The following is a 17,620-nucleotide window of genomic DNA, read 5'->3' as shown; positions in this document are numbered from 1 at the left end:
CTAGGCTTGTGCCGTAGCCCCAGCAGTATATCTAAACAGGCAGACTTAAAGAGGAAACTCCCACCAGAGACTTATCTCAGGACTGGGAATAAATCAGAGTAAAAAAGGAGTTCCACAGCGGAAGGAGATTATGCTTTTTATTGACTACACATTTCTTTATTATATATGAGCATACATAAATCTGACCATAACCAGTAAAATAGACCCGGGCCTGCCCGAACAGCCACTGTCGCTCTTTGTTTGTGGCGGAGGGTTACAGGGCAGTTGAGTGTGGCCGAGTGCGGGGCGGCTTACCGTTCTTGCGGCCTTCGTCGTTGGGACGCCGTGGCCTTGAGTTGCCTTGCCCCTGCTGCTGTTGTGTTGGGGACCGGGCTGTTGTGCTGCGTTCGGGCGGTCTGGGTGCTGCCGTCGTTGCCGCTTGCTGCCGCTTGCTGCTGCTGCGGGGCGTCTTCGCCGTTGTCGTCGCTGCTCCTTCTTCGGGCCTTTGACTTTTGGTCGCTGTGGCGCTGCTGCTCTTGGGCCGCTGTCGTCGTGGGTGCCGTTGTTGCCGCTTGGGGTCTGCCCTGTTGCTGCTTGTTCTGCTCTCCGCCTTGCTGCGCTGTCGACCGTCGCTGCTGCTTGTTGGTTGTTTGGACGTTGCTTCTGCCATCGCTGTCTTCGCCATTCTGTTTTCGTCGTCATCGGAGGCGGAGCGGGTCGTCGTTTGTCTTGGGGGCGTGAATGCTGCATTTGCTGCTCTGGGATGTTGTTGCGACTTCTTTCCCTTTTGTTTCATCGTTGTCTGGCCATCTTTGTTGCTGTTGCTGCTGCCTCTTTAAGTGCGGCTTTGTTGCCAATATAGTTGCGGCCTTTGAGATTGCAACATCTTGTCTCATTGCTGCCACCTGGATGCAACTAATATGGTTGAATGTGTATTATGTGTGAATGATTGAGTTGGTGGTGTATGTGAGTTTTTATTTGGAAGTTTTGTAGTTATTTTAATATTGTTTGGTTGTATTATATGTATGTTTATTGTAGTGTGTGATTGATTAAGTGCATGTGTGTGTGTGTGAATTTTAGTGTGTATTGGTGTGAATGTGCATTGTGTGGGTGAATGTGACTTGGTGTGTGTGTATATGTGAGTTTTATTTGTTTTAATATGTGCCTGGGAGAGAGTACTATACATCGACCGGGGAGACTTTCGGGGGCCCCAATCAGCGTAGTGACGGGTAATGGGAGGTACGGTGTTGTGAGGAGAACGTGCCAGGTAAGGGGAACTCGTCCCAGACAAGTAGTGTCTGTGACTTGTTCCGGTTCTCCTCACATCCCCAGGACTGCTGGTTGTTCCATCATTCAGCCTTCGGATCTCCATGTGCTGTTGTTAAACGCCAGGTCGGTTCACCATAAAATCTCCCTTGTTCATGATTTAATTGTGGAGGAGGCTGCCAACCTGGCATGTATAACTGAGACCTGGGTGGGCGATCAGGGAGGAGTTGCTCTTTCCCAGCTCTGCCCACCTGGGTATACGGTTCAGCATCATGGTAGAACCGAAGGACGGGGAGGCGTGGTTGCTGTGGTCTATAGGAGTTCTTTCTCACTCACCAAGCACCCTGTCCAGGTGTCGACTGGTTTGGAGTGTCTCCACCTTGTGCTGGGCCAGAGAGACAGACTGGGAATCTTGTTGGTGTACCGCCTGCCCTGCTGCCCAACAAATTCCCTAACTGAGCTGACAGAGGTAGTCTCGGAGGTATTGTTGCGGTCCCCTAGACTATTGGTACTGGGGGACTTCAACGTCCATGCCGAGACTGCTTTATCTGGGGCGGCTCAGGACTTCATGGCCTCCATGACAACCATGGCGCTGTCTCAGGTTGTTACTGGCCCAACGCATGTGTCGGGACATACTCTTGATTTGATCTTCGCCACTGGGCATGGAGATGGTGATCTGGTGGTTGGGGGGTTTTCATCTACCCCATTGTCATGGACAGATCACCGCTTGCTGAAGTTTAGGCTCACAGCGACCCTTTCCCTCTGCAAGGGTGGGGGACCTATTAAATTGGTCCGCCCCCGGAGACTAATGGATCCTGAGGGTTTCCAAAGGGCTTTGGGGGATTTTCTGACTGAGAAGACTGGCGCTCCTGTCGAAGCCCTGGTTGAATTGTGGAATATGGAGATGACCCGGGCAGTTGACACGATCGCTCCCATGCGCCCCCTCCTATGTAGAGCTCATACAGCTCCATGGTATACCTCGGAGCTGAGAGTGATGAAGCAAGAGAGGAGGAGGCTTGAGTGCAGATGGAGGCGAACTCCCGACGAATGCAATTATGCCTTGGTAAGTGCCTGTTCTAAGCGGTATATAGTAGGTGAGGGCAGCAAAAAAGAGATATTTTGCTGCCACAATTAAGGCATCTCTCTCCCGCCCAGCGGAGCTCTTTAAAATTGTACGAGGGCTTTTACATTCTGGCCCTTGGGATATTATAGATTCATCTGTAGCCCGCTGTGATGAGTTCGCGAGGCACTTCCAGGATAAGATCGCATGCATTCGCCGGGACTTAGACTCCAATATTATGGCAGTGGGATCTAATGAAGCATCCAGAACACGGTCTTGTCCTTATTTATTGGATGAGTTTCAGTCTGTACAGCTTGAGGATGTTGACAAGATCCTTGGACTGGTGCGGGCGACCACATCTGTGCTGGACCCTTGCCCCTCTTGGCTGGTGAAAGCTGGCAGGACCGGAACCGCCGGCTGGGCCAAGGAGATAATAAACGCCTCTTTGAGAGAGGGAGTGGTCTCAGACTTCCGGGAAGGATTGCTTAGCTTGTGCCTGCCTCTGAGACGAGCTCTCGTCTCAGAGGAAGCTTTTTCAGTTTTAAAACCAGCCAAAAGGTTTTTTTTGACTGGTAAAAACTTTCTCCCAGGCAAGGGAGAAACGAAGAGATTATCCACAAGCTTCGTTGTGTTTGTTGGGGGACTTGAATTCATTAGGAACGAAGGACCTGCCAGCAACGTCGGACGGAGCCAGGGAATTTCAAGCAAGCTCAAACTGATTAAGCAAGACGTTTTTTTTTCTTTAAAGAAAAACGTATTCTAACAGGCAAGCATTCTTCTATCTACTCTTATCATTTTGTTATCGTTACAGTAAAAGAAATTTGTTAAAGGATCAGCAACAAAGAATCCCTGGGTGAAGTATAACTTTCTCTCATATACACGGAATTAAGGAGGAAGAAAATCAAAATAGCCTATCTTTGTTTTTTATTGCAAAAAGCTGGCATGGAATTGAGCATTTTAAAGATATAAACGGATGAGGGGCAACTAATCTAAAGAGGAAATCTGATTTTATGACATTTGAGACTATTTTCTCTGATCTACTTTTTTTTTTTTTGACGAATCTGCTTACTTTTTATGCCACTAATTTTTTGGATGCTGTGAACAAAATTTGTTTTGCACTTTTGGACACATAAGAGATAAGGCGGTTTGTGCTGTCTAGAGGGTGATGTCAGCAGGCTTGGAGGATTAACTCCTTTGTGACTGGAAAAAGAAATAAACTGTTCTTTGCTTGGGAATAGTTAAGAATGGCAATCAAGAAGGTGGCTGAGACCCTGGATGTACAGGAAGGGGTTCTCTATCTAGATATGTTTCAGAAAATAATGAATGAGATTAAGCGGGTGAGACAGGAGCTGAGACAGAGTAGACAAGAGATGAAAAGTGAATTTGGCAAAATGAGACAGGAGCTGAAGGAAATTCAGGATTCTGTGAGAGAGGAGGTGGATGAGACCAAAGATATGGCTGGACAAATAAAAGAAGATGAAAGAAAAATTAAAGGAAAGGTTCAAGCCCTGGAGATTGGAATAGGTATATCAAATATGGACTTGGAAAAAGATTTGGATTTTATGGCTGTGATGGATCCTGGAGACAAATATCACCGTTTGGAATTCAGCGCTGTCCTTGAAGGAATTGGTGAAGAGATTAGAGATAAAGATATCAACGGTTCAAAAAAATTCCTGGATTGGAAGGATTTGATGGAACTTGAAATGGAGAAAGTTTACAGAATTAATTCCAGATGTGTGACAATGGAAAAACTCTCGGGAGATGTGATGGTGCATTCTGTGGAGAGGAGGAGCAGAGATGCAGCTTTGCAACAACATTTCAGTGGTACATTCGGAATTGATGGCAAGGAAATATTTGTGATGAAAGAAATTCCTATCAGACTTTTATTATATGACTATGACTATGACAGCAAGATTATTATGGGTGCAAGGATGGAGATGGAAGATGGAATTAACACTGAGAATGGCTATTGAAACTACTGGACCTAGCAGACTTGATGAGATGGATTAATTGACATGTTTATTTGGAGAAAAATCGATGGATATATTTCTCAAGGAGTGGAAGCCTCTCTTTGACTTTTTGCAGAAAGAATAAAGTAATGTTAATGAGATTTGATGATTAATTAAGATAACTACTGGAGGAAAGTGATTTTGTAATATATTAAGAGACAGGTTTGTTATATATTATAGATCTATAACTGATCTGCAACAAATCGGAAGTCAACATTTTATTTTATTGTATTAGTTATTAATTTGTTTTGTTGTTGTTTTGTTCTGTTTTGTTTTTTGAAACTTTGAATAAAAATTAATGATAAAAAAAGAGAGAGGGAGTGGTCCCTAACTGCCTAAAAGAGGTGGTAGTGAGACCGCTCCTGAAGAAACCCTATTTGGACCCAGATAACCTGAACAACTATAGATCTGTGGCGAATGTTCCGTTCTTGGGCAAGGTGCTGGAACGGGTGGTTGCCGGCCAGCTCCAGGGGCTCTTGGATGACACTGATTATCTTGATCCATTTCAATCCGGTTTTAGGCCCGGTTTTGGCACTGAAACAGCCTTGGTCGCCCTGTATGATGACCTTTGTCGGGAGAGGGACAGGGGGAGTGTGACTCTGTTGATTCTCCTTGATCTCTCAGCTGCTTTTGATACCATCGACCATGGTATCCTTCTGGGAAGACTCACGGAGTTGGGAGTTGGGGGTACTGCTTGGCAGTGGCTCCGCTCCTACTTGGTGGGTCGCCACCAGAAGGTAGTGCTTGGGGAACATTGCTTGATACCCTGGACCCTCCATTGTGGAGTCCCGCAGGGATCGGTACTGTCCCCCATGCTTTTTAACATCTACATGAAGCCGCTGGGTGCGGTCATCAGGAGTTTTGGGGTGCGTTGTCATCAGTACGCTGATGACACGCAGCTCTATTTCTCCTTTTCATCTTCTTCAGGTGAGGCTGTTAATGTGCTAAACCGTTGCCTGACCGCGATAATGGACTGGATGGGAGCTAACAGACTGAAGCTCAATCCAGACAAGACTGAGACGCTGTTGGTGAGTGCCTTCTCTGCCCAGATGGTGGATGTTCACCCTGTTCTTGATGGGGTTACACTTCCCTTGAAGGAACAGGTTCGTAGCTTGGGAGTTCTTTTCGATCCTTCCTTGTCTCTTGAGGCCCAGGTGGCCTCGGTGGCACAGAATGCTTTTTACCATCTTCGATTGGTAGCCCAGCTACGTCCCTATCTGGACAGTGACAACCTCGCCTCAGTTGTTCATGCTCTGGTTAATTCTAGATTGGACTACTGCAATGCGCTCTACGTTGGGCTGCCCTTGAAGACTGTTTGGAAACTAAAGCTAGTCCAGAATGCAGCGGCCAGATTGCTGACGCGGACCAGAAGGTCCGCTCATATAACACCTGTTCTGGCCCGTCTGCACTGGCTTCCTATTTGTTTCCGGGCTAGATTCAAAGTGCTGGTTTTGACCTATAAAGCCCTACACGGCATGGGACCGCAATACCTGGTGGAGCGCCTCTCCCAATATGAACCTACCCGTACACTGCGCTCAACATCTAAGGCCCTCCTCCGAGTGCCATCCCATCGAGAAGCTCGGAGGGTGGTTACTAGAACTAGGGCCTTTTCAGTGGTGGCCCCTGAACTGTGGAACAGTTTCCCTGATGAGGTGCGCCTGGCGCCGACGCTACTATCTTTTCGGCGCCAGGTGAAAACCTTTTTATACTCCCAGGCATTTTAAAGTGTATTTTAACAGTATTTCACTATTATCTTGTATTTTGGACGTTGTTTGGTTCTTTTATTGTTTGTTTGTTTTTGGTTCTTGATTTATTGTATTTATTGTACTTATACACTGTGCTTGTTTTATCTTTTATGTACACCGCCCAGAGAGCCTTCGGGCTTAGGGCGGTATATAAATTAAATAAAATAAAAATAAAATAAATAAATTAATAAATCAGAATTAATAATACAACACAAAACTAAAGGATATTAAGTAATAAAATATATTCTTATACAGTCTAAATATCTTAACACATAGACAGAAAATAATGACAATTTAAATCTCACCCATGGGGGCTCAGATAAGCCTCGGAATAAGAGTCAGCAATTAGGCAAACTGGCAGCAGCATATGACCAATCCATGAGGACTGATAAAAAACTGCATTTGTGATCTCTCTTTTATAGTCTCTCATCTAGACCATCCAATCTGAAATTGTATCACCGTTCCATTCTCACATACATTTCTCACAGACAGTCACCTTTGTTCTCACAGACATTTCTCACAGATATCTCAAATCTCTATCAAATCTGAGGTAAGGTTACTACTGGACATTTGGAGAAACCTAATAGGGTATTTTCCCTAGTCTCGTCAATGTTTACAATTAAGCTCAGACTTGTTGATTTAAAAGCTACAATCTGGCTGTACGCCCAGACTTCCTGGAGGGGGAGAATGGGTACAGGAATGCTTCTCTTTTTAAAAGTACACTTTATTACAACTCTGAGGGGGGCAAAACACTCTGACTATATAGACTTATATGGTATGTACATTATTTAAAGGGGCTTATCACACCATCATATTCACGTATGGTCAAAGCCCATGAGGTAGCATTAGCGGTCTGTAGGTTTTAGTCTGTATTCCCTTGCATGAGTGGAAAACCACAGCCTGTGTGTAATACCTGCTTCTACAAAGGCATAGAAAATTGGAGTGGGGAAGGAAGTAACATAATGCAAGTGTGAATGAGGCAAAGGACAGCTGGTGAGGTTGGAGAGACAAAAGAAGAACCAGGAGTGAAGAAGAGCAGAAGCTGAGGAGAAGCTGGTTACAGGGACCATACAACTCCCTTTTTACAACAGCTCCACTGGGCTGCCAGTCTGTTTCCGGTCACAATTCAAAGTGCTGGTTTTGACCTCTAAAGCCCTATACGGCCTAGGTCCAGGCTATTTGTCAGACCATATCTCCCTATATGAGCCTGCCCGGGCCCTGAGATCTTCAGGAGAGGCCCTTCTCTCAGTCCCAACACCTTCGCAAGAGCAATTGGTGGGGACGTGAGATAGGGCCTTCTCGGTGGCTGCTTCTAGGTTCTGGAACTTCCTTCCTAGGGAGGCACGAATGCCCCCCCTTGTCATCCTTCCGTCGGCAAGTAAAGACTTTTTTATTCCGACAGGCTTTTGGGATAGAAGGTGTTTAGGATTGGGCTCTACAAGGTTTGTTTTATTGTTTTATGCTATTATTTGTATTATTTTAAATTGTTTTTTAGTATTTTAAGTGCCTGTTTCATGGTTTTAAGGTTGCGTATAGTTTAATTGTATGTTTTTGTATGCTTTTAATTACATGTAGTCTTATTTGTAAGCCACCGAGTTCCAGTTTGGAAAAAGGGCGGGGTAAAAATAAAGTTTCATTCATTCATTCATTCAAAAAGAAGGCAAAGCAATGGAGTACACATATGCTGAGTAGGAAGAGGAAGAAAAGGCAGAGAGGCCAGTGAGGAACATGGAACTGCAGGAACAGAGGCTGGCAAGACTGGGCTGAAGGAACTATGAGACCTACTGTTACTGGTCTAACAACAATAACTAACTGCACTTTGAAATTAACTATTGGTTGTGGTTTGCATAATTTGTATTTAGCTCTTATTGTTGTGTGTTGTTTTTTTTAGTAAATGGTGTTGTTGAAAATCCAAAAGACAAAGAAATAATACAGGGACTCCAGAGTTGTTGCTATTTTGCCGCTTTTTGCCCTAATTAACAGTGTAGCAGTATTAGGGCTCAACTCCCTAATAAGGGTATTTGGGATTGCATTGTCGAGAACTCAGTTAGTTTATGCCTATGTCCTGGCATGTAGACCTTCCTGTCCCCACGAATTGACAGCTGTTACAGCTTTCAGTAAGAAGACAATTCCTTGCATGGAACCAAGCCATACAAGTATATCTTGATGTTGTTTTAACTGTAGGAATGCAAGCTTTTGTTTGCCCATTTCAAGAAAAGCAACTCTCTCAAATCAGACTGACCATTTTGCAAGCTCACTGGTTGGCCAGAAAGATAGAGTAACAGCTTAAGCAATCCCACTTAATTTCTCACTTTTTCTGTTTACCCCTTTTAGGTTCTATAACTCGGCACGACATTGACTCTCCACCTGTCTCAGAGCATGTGGTCAGTATTTACAAGTATGAAGATATTTTTATGCCATCAGCTGCCTATCAGACCTTCTCTTCTCCATTCTGCTTGTTGCTAATCGTTGCATTGACATTTTATTTATTGATGGGAACCCCATGACGGCAGTGAAGAAACCATTTGTTAGCTCAGGACAGGAGCTTTTTCTGTTGGAACTGGTATCACTGGACACTTAGTTATTCAATGACAGCTTGAACTCCTTGGATGACTGAAATAAGTGAACTCGCTGTTGCCTGAGCCATAGATGTGTGCCAAATAATCATAACATTTGAAAATAATCAAGGAACAGTTGTAACTGACTGAACATTTTTAGTAAATATATAGGTTGTTTCATGAGAGATTTAGTCTGTGTTCCTATTTCTTACAAGGGAGTAAATCCAAAGAACACAGTGTTACTTCTAAGTAAATATACAAACGATTGCACTGTTACAACTATGGGTGTGATGGTGGCATATTATGAGAAGCATGTACAATTCCATTTCCTAACTAAATTGCATTTCATTGAAAAAATAAAAATTAGAGATGTATCATATTCTATGAGGTTATTTAGGTAACATGTGGGAATATTTAAACAGTTACACTTTAGGTAACTGATTCCAAAGTCAGAATAATTTTATTTAATAAAGTTTTTAACTTACCAAGCAAAATTGTGTATAGGCTTAAATATTTTCAGGGCTCCAAAACAAGCCATCATTAAAATTATCTTTTTGAAAATGCTATAAAATAATTAACATTCTGTATAAAATGTGACTTTGCTATCTGAAGAAGCCACCAACAGACCAGTTTAAGAAAGTGGCTGCATTTCTACTGGTTTCTTAAGAAACTATGCTCCTGGTAAGGGGGAGTAGTGTCAGTAAGTCAGTGTGATGTAGTGGTTAGAGTGTTGGACTGTGACCTGGGAGACCAGGGTTCAAACCCCCACATAGCCATGAAGCTCACTGGGTGATCTTGGGCCTGTCACTGCCTCTCAGCCTCAAAGGAAGGCAATGGTAAACCCCGTCTGAATACCACTTACCATGAAAACCCTATTCATAGGGTTGCCATAAGTCGGAATCGACTTGAAGGTAGTACATTTACGTTTTTTAAGGGCAGCTGAGAGATTGTTTGGATTCTCTGGAACTTCCTTTCTCTGCAGGCAGAGAAGGAAGCCCACCCACACTGGCTGCCTTGTTGTAGTGATGGAAATCTCTACCACCATTGCTCCTGCACTGTTGTTGCTCTGACAGGGATAGGGGCTGAAAAGGGCATGACAGATTGGAGAAGGCCTTCGGTCAGCAGAAACAAAGGTCCTCTCATTCCCCAATGAGGGAGAAAAACTACACCAGCCCTGTGTTGGCATAAGTAATTTCCTCTCCCATTGAAGTGAAATATTTTAATAAGTCTTGACAGAGAAAAAAAGAAAAGAAAAAAAGGCATTCACCCCCACCTGTGGCCCTGGCTAACACAAGCCCAGTAGGGCCTGGGAAGTGATAGCTCCTCTACCCATAGATCCTTCCCCCGGCCTCCCCCAAATATTCTGCCCATAGACAAAACTGCCATTGGAAAGGTTTTCATACAAGTATACAAGAAAGTGAAAATAATAGCTAAGTTTCCAGTATGAGAGCACATTTTCTGGAAAAAGCACTATACGAGGTAACTTAAAAGATGTTTATATGTGTGTATATTTTGACACAATTTGTGTTCAGTTTCTTACGTATGCATAAATATGAAGTAAGTGAATGAAGAAAAATACCTTCTTATTTTGTATTTTTCCTTAAATTGAAATGATGTCTCCAAGAGTAAGGAAATATAATTTGTTGTAGACATGGAATCAATAGAAAGTAAATGAAGGAGCCACTTGTTCCTCAGAACCATGAATTAACTAAAAAGGAATTCCAATGTGTATTTCTACAAAATTCATGGAAACATAAAAAGAGGTTGGTATTATGTCAGATTTACTATGTGAAATATAAGTGCCAAAAGAGGAATAAATATAGTATTTAATGAAGTTCGCATTTTGACTTTCTTTTATTAGGCTTTATCGTTCACAAACATTATTTGCTTAAGATAACTGCATTATCTCAGTGCATTTCAAGCATAATCTCCTTGGCATATAACCCAAATAATTAGAGTACAAAAATTGATATCTTCAGCACAGCTGTACATTCACAAAACCATGTGAAAATACCAATTATCCTGCAGCAATATTTGAAACTTCCATCTTCATGTTGGCGTTTGATAGAGCTTTTTTTATCATGCTCCAGACATGTCTCTCAGTAGGAGAAATGTCCGGCTATGTTAATTGATTCTGACTTTTTGTCATCCATTAGTATTGTTTTTCTTCCAGTGAAATGTGTACATGAAAAATGCAAATCCCTGCAGTTTGTGTATGGCCTTATGCATGTGCAGCCACTACTAAATTTGTACCAAATGTTTTTGATCTAGTCACACATACATCATGGAAAGGGGGAGGCTGGCCCCATCCATCGGCCAGTGAAGGAACATTGCCCAGTGCTTGCTTTTCTCTCACCTTCTCTTTTCTTTTGCATCGTGTCTATTAGATTGTGAGCAGTTATGGTATTGTTTTTTTTAATGTGTACAGCACTTAGAAAATGTTAAGCGGTTTATAAGTGTTAAATAAGAAAAACATCAGACCAGCATCTTGTTTTCCGCAATGGCCCTCCAGATGCTTATGTGAGGCTCACAAGCAGGACATGAAGGCAAAGCTCTGCCAGCTGCATCACACCTTCAAGTAGTCTGCAGTCAGAGTTCTTTGAGGTGGTCCAGAGGTTGCTGACTCTCTGTGACCAACTGGCTGCACATTTTGAGAATAAATGTGACCTTGACTTTGCAGTTGTTTCTGTTCCAATCAAAGCACCTAGTGCCAGACTCTGTAATATGTTGTGGGATCAATTTCTGCAGGCTGATGATGTGGACAGGGTAGTTTCAGCTATATGTTCTGTTGATTCCTGTCCCTCTTGGCTTATTATCTAGCGGAGAAAGTTTGATTGGTTGGGTCTAGACCACAGTTAACGCTTCATTGTGTGAGGGAGTGGTCTCTGCTGCCTTGAAAGAAGTGGTGGTATGGCTGCTCCTGAAGAAACTGGCCCTGGCCCTTCTGGTTTGGACTAACTACCAACTAATTGCAATAGATCCCCTTCCTAGGGAAGGTGGTGGAGAGAGTCATAGCAAGGCTGCTACAGTACAGACATTCTTGGATGACATAGATTATATAGACCCATTTCCAGTTAGGGTTCAGACCTGGCTGTGGAACTACGAATGCAGCAGAGTGTTCACACAGTGTGACTGGTCGTACACATGTACCACTAATGCTAATGTAACTGCACTGGTTGCCAATTTGCTTCCAAGCCCAATTCATGGTTCTTATGCAGACATATAAAGCCCTAAGTAATTTGGGATTCAAATATCTGCCCATAAACAAACATACGGGCTCCTGCTGGGAGGAAGGGCGGGATGTAAATCAAATAATAATAAATAAATAATAAAATATGGAGGGAAGGCCCTGCTGGTGATTCTGTTGCTAGGAGAAGTTTGGGGGTGGTAGCATGTGGGAGGGGCTTCTCTGTGGTAGCCCTCTGCCTCTGAAATGACCTCTCTTCTCAGATGCATCTATCACTGACACATGATTAACCTATTGACAACTGAAGAGAGACCTTTTTACCCAGGCCTTTGGGGTGAAGTTTTAATCCATGTAGGTATGATGATTTTATTGGCTATTGCCATTGCCTATTTTGATGATGCTATATTATAATAATTTGGTTTTATTATATGATGTTTAATTTCTGTTTTTCTCCCCAGGATAGTTTGGTGACGCTCAAACTATAAATACAGAAGGATAAAACACTGCTCACTTCCAAAGTTTTCAGCTTCTCTGTCTGACTCTTTCCTTAGACTATCTTTTAACGCCTTCCAAAAAATGTCTTTTTCATCCTTGAACACAGACACCTCAGTGACATCACCTCCAGCCAAGAGAAAGAGAAGAAAGGCATGTCCTCTTCTAGAAGCATCTCCAAATATTAGCTGCTATGGCAACAAAACACCTCTATGTGGCCACCCACCTTTCACAACAAAGCCAAACTTGTTTGGTGGGTTTGACTTCTTCAGTGCTCTTTTTTTACAACCAAAGTCACAGGGTTGGAGGGACCCCAACACCCATTCAGTCCAATCCTAATCCAACAGGAAGATATATTTATTTAATTAAATTATAACAGTTTAAGCAAATTGAGACAAACCTCTGTGTGTAACCAACTGGGGCAGTACACAAAGGCAGGTTCATTGGGGGTTATTTTCTTTTTTATATTTCATTCTGGCTTAAGCCCCTTCCCAGTAAAGCCCAAGAGCTCAGTTTGAATGGCTGGGTAGCCTCTGCCCCACACACATGCAAGCTATGGCCAAATAGTATTTATTAATGAATTAACAAACCTCTGTGTTTAACCAACTGGGTCAGCGCACAAAGGCAGGTTCAGTGTCTGGGGGCTATTTTCTTTTTTATATTTGGCTCTGGTTCAAGCCTGTTCCCAGCAAACCCAAGAGCCCAGTTTGGATGGTGGGGTAGCCTCTGTCCCACATGCATGGAAACTATGGCCAAACAGAATTAACGAATTGACAAAAAAGCAGCAAGAAGAAATAAGTGACATAGGCAAAATCACAAAGATAATCTTAAATGCTTAAACTCCACATGTCTAGATGTGCTAATAAAAGGTTTTTTTAAAAAAAGGAAGTTACAGCATTTGTATTCTATCTTATAACAAAGTTCTCTGGACCGCTTATAATAATTCACTAATAGGCAAAAAAAAACAACCCCCAGCCTTGTGGTTTAAGAACGTACCTATAGGCAACATGTATATCAAACTTTTAAAAGCAAGGACATTGGGCAGCTATAGTGAATGCACCAGGGGAGCATGAGACCTGATCTCTCTGAGATATTGTGTTGCCCTATAAATTTGTAAAAATTCAAACAAGTTGGGTTGGTATTTCACAGTCCAATCCACTTCTTGTGTAGTTTGGAAGAATTTGATAATTTGGTGCCTCTGAGCTAGGGTTGCCAGGTCAGAAGCATCCCAAACCCTGAGATTTCAGGGGTGGGCCATAGAGATGTCATTAAGCATGATACATTAAGCAACAACCACAGTTGCTAGGAGCATACCACTCAAACAAAATTATCTGATTGGAAATTAAGATAGCAATCTTAGCTAAATAAGGGTGTTTCCAGGTCCAGTTGAAGTGATGGGATCATTCCTTATCACCTGCTTAGACAGCCTGGGTAAGGAACATTTAATCTAGCCTACTCGCTTCTCGTAAGAAGGGTTTAAGTGCCGCCAGGCCCCAGAAGGCCATTGTAAGAAGAAACCCTAGTGTTCTGGAGATGTTAGATGGGAGCACTCAGGAGTAAAAATGGATGCCCCTGAAGGCTACAATTCTAAACACATTTACTAAGGGACTAAGCCCCATAGAACTCAACAGTACTTCTGAGTAGATATTGTTAGGATTGTGCTGTTGGTAAGGCTTGACTAGGGATCCTCTGCAACGATACTGATATCAAAGCAGGGTTGGAATGCCCCACCTGCTTTTTAACATGGCTGGACCAAACTTCTTTACAGACTTGACCCTTCACTGCAGAAAGAAGTTTGAGAAATGAGTCAGAGTTAAGAAGATTCTCTACTCTTTCCTGCCTACTCTGTGGGCTGCTATAAATTCACTTTGTCCAGCCAACCCAATTCCAGTGAGTAATAATTGACAGAGAGAAAACACACATGGTTTGGTTTACCTTCACAGGCAGTAAACTGGGAACAACAGCAATTGAAGCCATACTTCCCAGCATGTGAATTCTCTTTTACCACTATTGGGCAAGAAACAAACCATCATGCAAATAAAGTGCATCATCAGTGGGTTTAAGGGGGTTGAGCTGACCACATGGAACCGGTGTTGTTGCTTCTATGGATGTAAGGGAGTAAGGTCAGAGGTAAATGAAAGGCAAATAGAAAAAGAAAAAGACAAGATGATTTCCTAAATGCAGTATCATACTAACCACAACAAGATTCCTATGAATAAGACAGAAAACTCAGCATCCCACAACCAGTCAGGGTTCCTAACAAAAATCCTGGTAGCCAGTCAGCCAAGGTCACAGAAATCCCCATGCAGCACAACCTGACCTGGGGGCTGAAGTTAGTGCAGAATGCTGTGGCACAATTGCTGACATAAGTGAGATCTTATCAGCACATGATACCTCTGCTCTGAAATCTGCACTGGTTGCCGATTTGCTACCAGGCCAAGTTCAAGGTATGTTTTTCATGTTATGGGTTCCACATAGTACTTGTTCTGCTCTTGTAAGAAATCTAGTGTGGCAGTACCTACGCTTTGGAACTCCCTGTCTATTGACATTAGGCAGGAGCCTTCATTGTACTCATTTTGGCACCTTCTAAAAACATTTTTGTTTAGGCAAGCCTACCCAGGCCTGTAGAAGCTATTATATTTTTATCTCTTTTTAATTCATTGTTGGTTTTATTATTTTGAATGTTTTTAAATACCTGTCTAACTGTTTTTCCAATAATTTTATTGTTTTAATTCCTTCTATAAACTGCTTTGAGGGAAGATGATTGAGAGGCTTGTGGCGCAGCAATTGCAAGTACTCTTGGATGAAACAGATTATCTTGACCCATCCCAGTCTGGGTTCAGGCCTGGTTATGGGACTGAATCAGCCTTGGTCGCCCTGATGGATGACCTTTATCAGGAGAAGGACAGGGGGAGTGCGACCCTGTTATTCTTACTTGATCTCTCGGCGGCTTTTGATACCATTGACCATGGTATCCTTCTGGGCCGACTTGGTGAGATTGGTATTGTAGGAACTGTTTTACAGTGGTTCTGATCCTATCTTCAAGGTCGCTCTCAGACAATAGCATTGGGCGACTGTCTTTCGGCTCCCTGGCAGTTGTGCTGTGGGGTGCCGCAGGGTACCATCTTGTCCCCCATGCTGTTTAACATCTATATGAAGCCCTTGGGAGCGGTCATCAGGAGATTTGGGGCGAGGTGTCAGCAGTATGCTGATGATACCCAGCTCTATTTCTCCATATAATCTGAATCAGGAGAGGCAGTGCAAGCCCTTGACCACTGCCTGGACTTGGTGGTGGGCTGGATGAGGGCTAATAAACTGAGTCTGAATCCTAGCAAGACAGAGGCGCTGTGGGTTGGTGGTTCCCGAGTTCGGATAATTGGTCAGTTGCCTGCTTTGGATGGGGTCGTACTCCCTCTGAAAGAGCAGGTCCGTAGTCTGGGGGTGCTCCTGGATCCATCTTTGTCGCTAGAGGCCTAGGTGACCTCCGTGGCTAGGAGTGCCTTTTACCAGCTTCAGCAAATAAGACAGCTGCGGCTGTTTCTGGACTGGGATAGCCTGACCACTGTTGTCCACGCACTGGTAACATTCAGGCTGGATTATTATAATGTGCTCTATGTGGGGCTGCCCTTGAGGTTGGTCCAGAAGCTGCAGCTGGTGCAAAATGCAGTGGCGAGACTGCTCACTGGGGCAGGGTATCGCCAACATGTCACCCCGCTGCTGAAAGAATTGCACTGGCTGCCCATTTGCTACTGGGCCAAGTTGAAGGTTCTAGTTTTGGTGTACAAAGCCCTATACAGCTCAGGACCAGGATATCTGAAAGACCGTCTTACCCCTTATATACCCAGCTGATCACTGCGCTCTGAAGGTGAGGGCCTCCTGCAGATACCATCTTATCAGGAGGTTCGTTCTGCACTATATAGGAAACAGACCTTTAGTGTGGCGGCACCTACCCTGTGGAATTCCCTCCCCTTAAATATTAGGTAGGCGCCATCTCTGCTATCTTTTCGGCACCTTTTGAAGACTTTCCTCTTTCAACAAGCCTTTTAAGTTGAGACCTATCCCAATCTGCGTCTGTGTTAGAATTGCTTTTAATATGTTTTCTTTAATAATACGTTTTTAACCTTTTTTTAAAGATGTTTTTAAAGCTTTTTTTTTTTTAATGTTTTTAACATTGTTTTGTTTTAATGTATTTTAAGGTCTTTTTATGATGTTTTAAAGTGTTTTTAGCATTTCTGTTTGCTGCCCTGGGCTCCTTCTGGGAGGAAGGGTGGGATATAAATCAAATAATAAATATATAAATAATAAATATAAATGTTGTAAATAAAATACATAAATAAATTTTGGAGTCACTGTGGTCCATGGGTCTTTTTTCTCTTTTAGGCACAAAGGAATCTGCCTTCTACCGAGTCAGGCCATTTGATACCATCTAGCTCAATACTGATGACATGGACTGGCACTGGCTCTCCAGGATTCCAGGCAATAGTCTCTTCCAGAGATTGAGTTTTGGACCTTTGCTTGCAAAGCATGTGCCCTACCACTGAGCTCCAGCCCTGTTTAAAAAAGTATCTTTTAAAATTGTTCTTTTAAATTCACTAATGAATGCACAGCGTACAAGGGAGATCCACACCATCCATTTAAAGCACATTCAGCATACATTTGAAGCATATGAATCCCAGCATAGAATCATTAACTATTAACTTGGTGCTTGGGATACTCTGAGCATGTTTAGTTCAATGGGATTTACTCCTGTGCAATCATGCTTAGGAACTGACCATGGGAGAGGAGGAGGGAGGTGAGGGCAGGGGGAAACTGGAAGAATAGGGAGGGGAAGGGCAGATCTTATCATTTGCATGATTATTGAATTCAGTGGGATTTACTCCTGTGCAATCATGCTTAGCACAGGTGAAACTGACCTGCCTGGGGGAGGGGGGTAAGAGGAAGCGTAGTGGTAGGAAGGAGTAGGGGGAGATTGGGTGGGTGGGTGGACACTGGGCAGAGAGAAAGCCCCTTTCCTTTTTGCCTAAACTGCTTATCTGATATCCTGTAACTGCAGGATACTTTACTTACATCATTAGTTAATCAGAAGAAGGCTAGGACTGGGGACGGCAGCTATGAGAGAACTAGAAAAGTTCCTCAAATGCAAAGATGTATCACTGACCACCAAAGTCAGGATCATTCAGACCATGGTATTCCCAATCTCTATGTATGGATGTGAAAGTTGGACAGTGAAAAAAGTGCATAAGAGAAAAATCAACTCATTTGAAATGTGTTGGAGGAGAGCTTTGCGCATGAGAAGACATGATTCACTAGAAAAGACAATAATG

General features: G+C 43.2%; 1 protein-coding gene across 1 annotated transcript in view; it reads left to right on the top strand.

The window, feature by feature from the left end:
* Window positions 1-10,424, top strand: part of FRRS1L (ferric chelate reductase 1 like) — a 30,378-nt gene extending 19,954 nt beyond the window's left edge. The window contains exon 5 of the mRNA XM_061590260.1: window positions 8,394-10,424. Within this exon, the coding sequence (XP_061446244.1) occupies window positions 8,394-8,566 (173 nt within the window). The 3' untranslated portion in view covers window positions 8,567-10,424. The remainder of the gene's footprint in view (window positions 1-8,393) is intronic.
* The last annotated feature ends 7,196 nt before the right edge of the window (window positions 10,425-17,620 follow it).

The sequence above is a fragment of the Rhineura floridana genome, chromosome 11 (genome assembly GCF_030035675.1).
Source record: "Rhineura floridana isolate rRhiFlo1 chromosome 11, rRhiFlo1.hap2, whole genome shotgun sequence".
Taxonomy (NCBI): Eukaryota; Metazoa; Chordata; class Lepidosauria; order Squamata; family Rhineuridae; genus Rhineura; species Rhineura floridana.
This window is presented reverse-complemented; position numbering and strand designations above follow the sequence as displayed.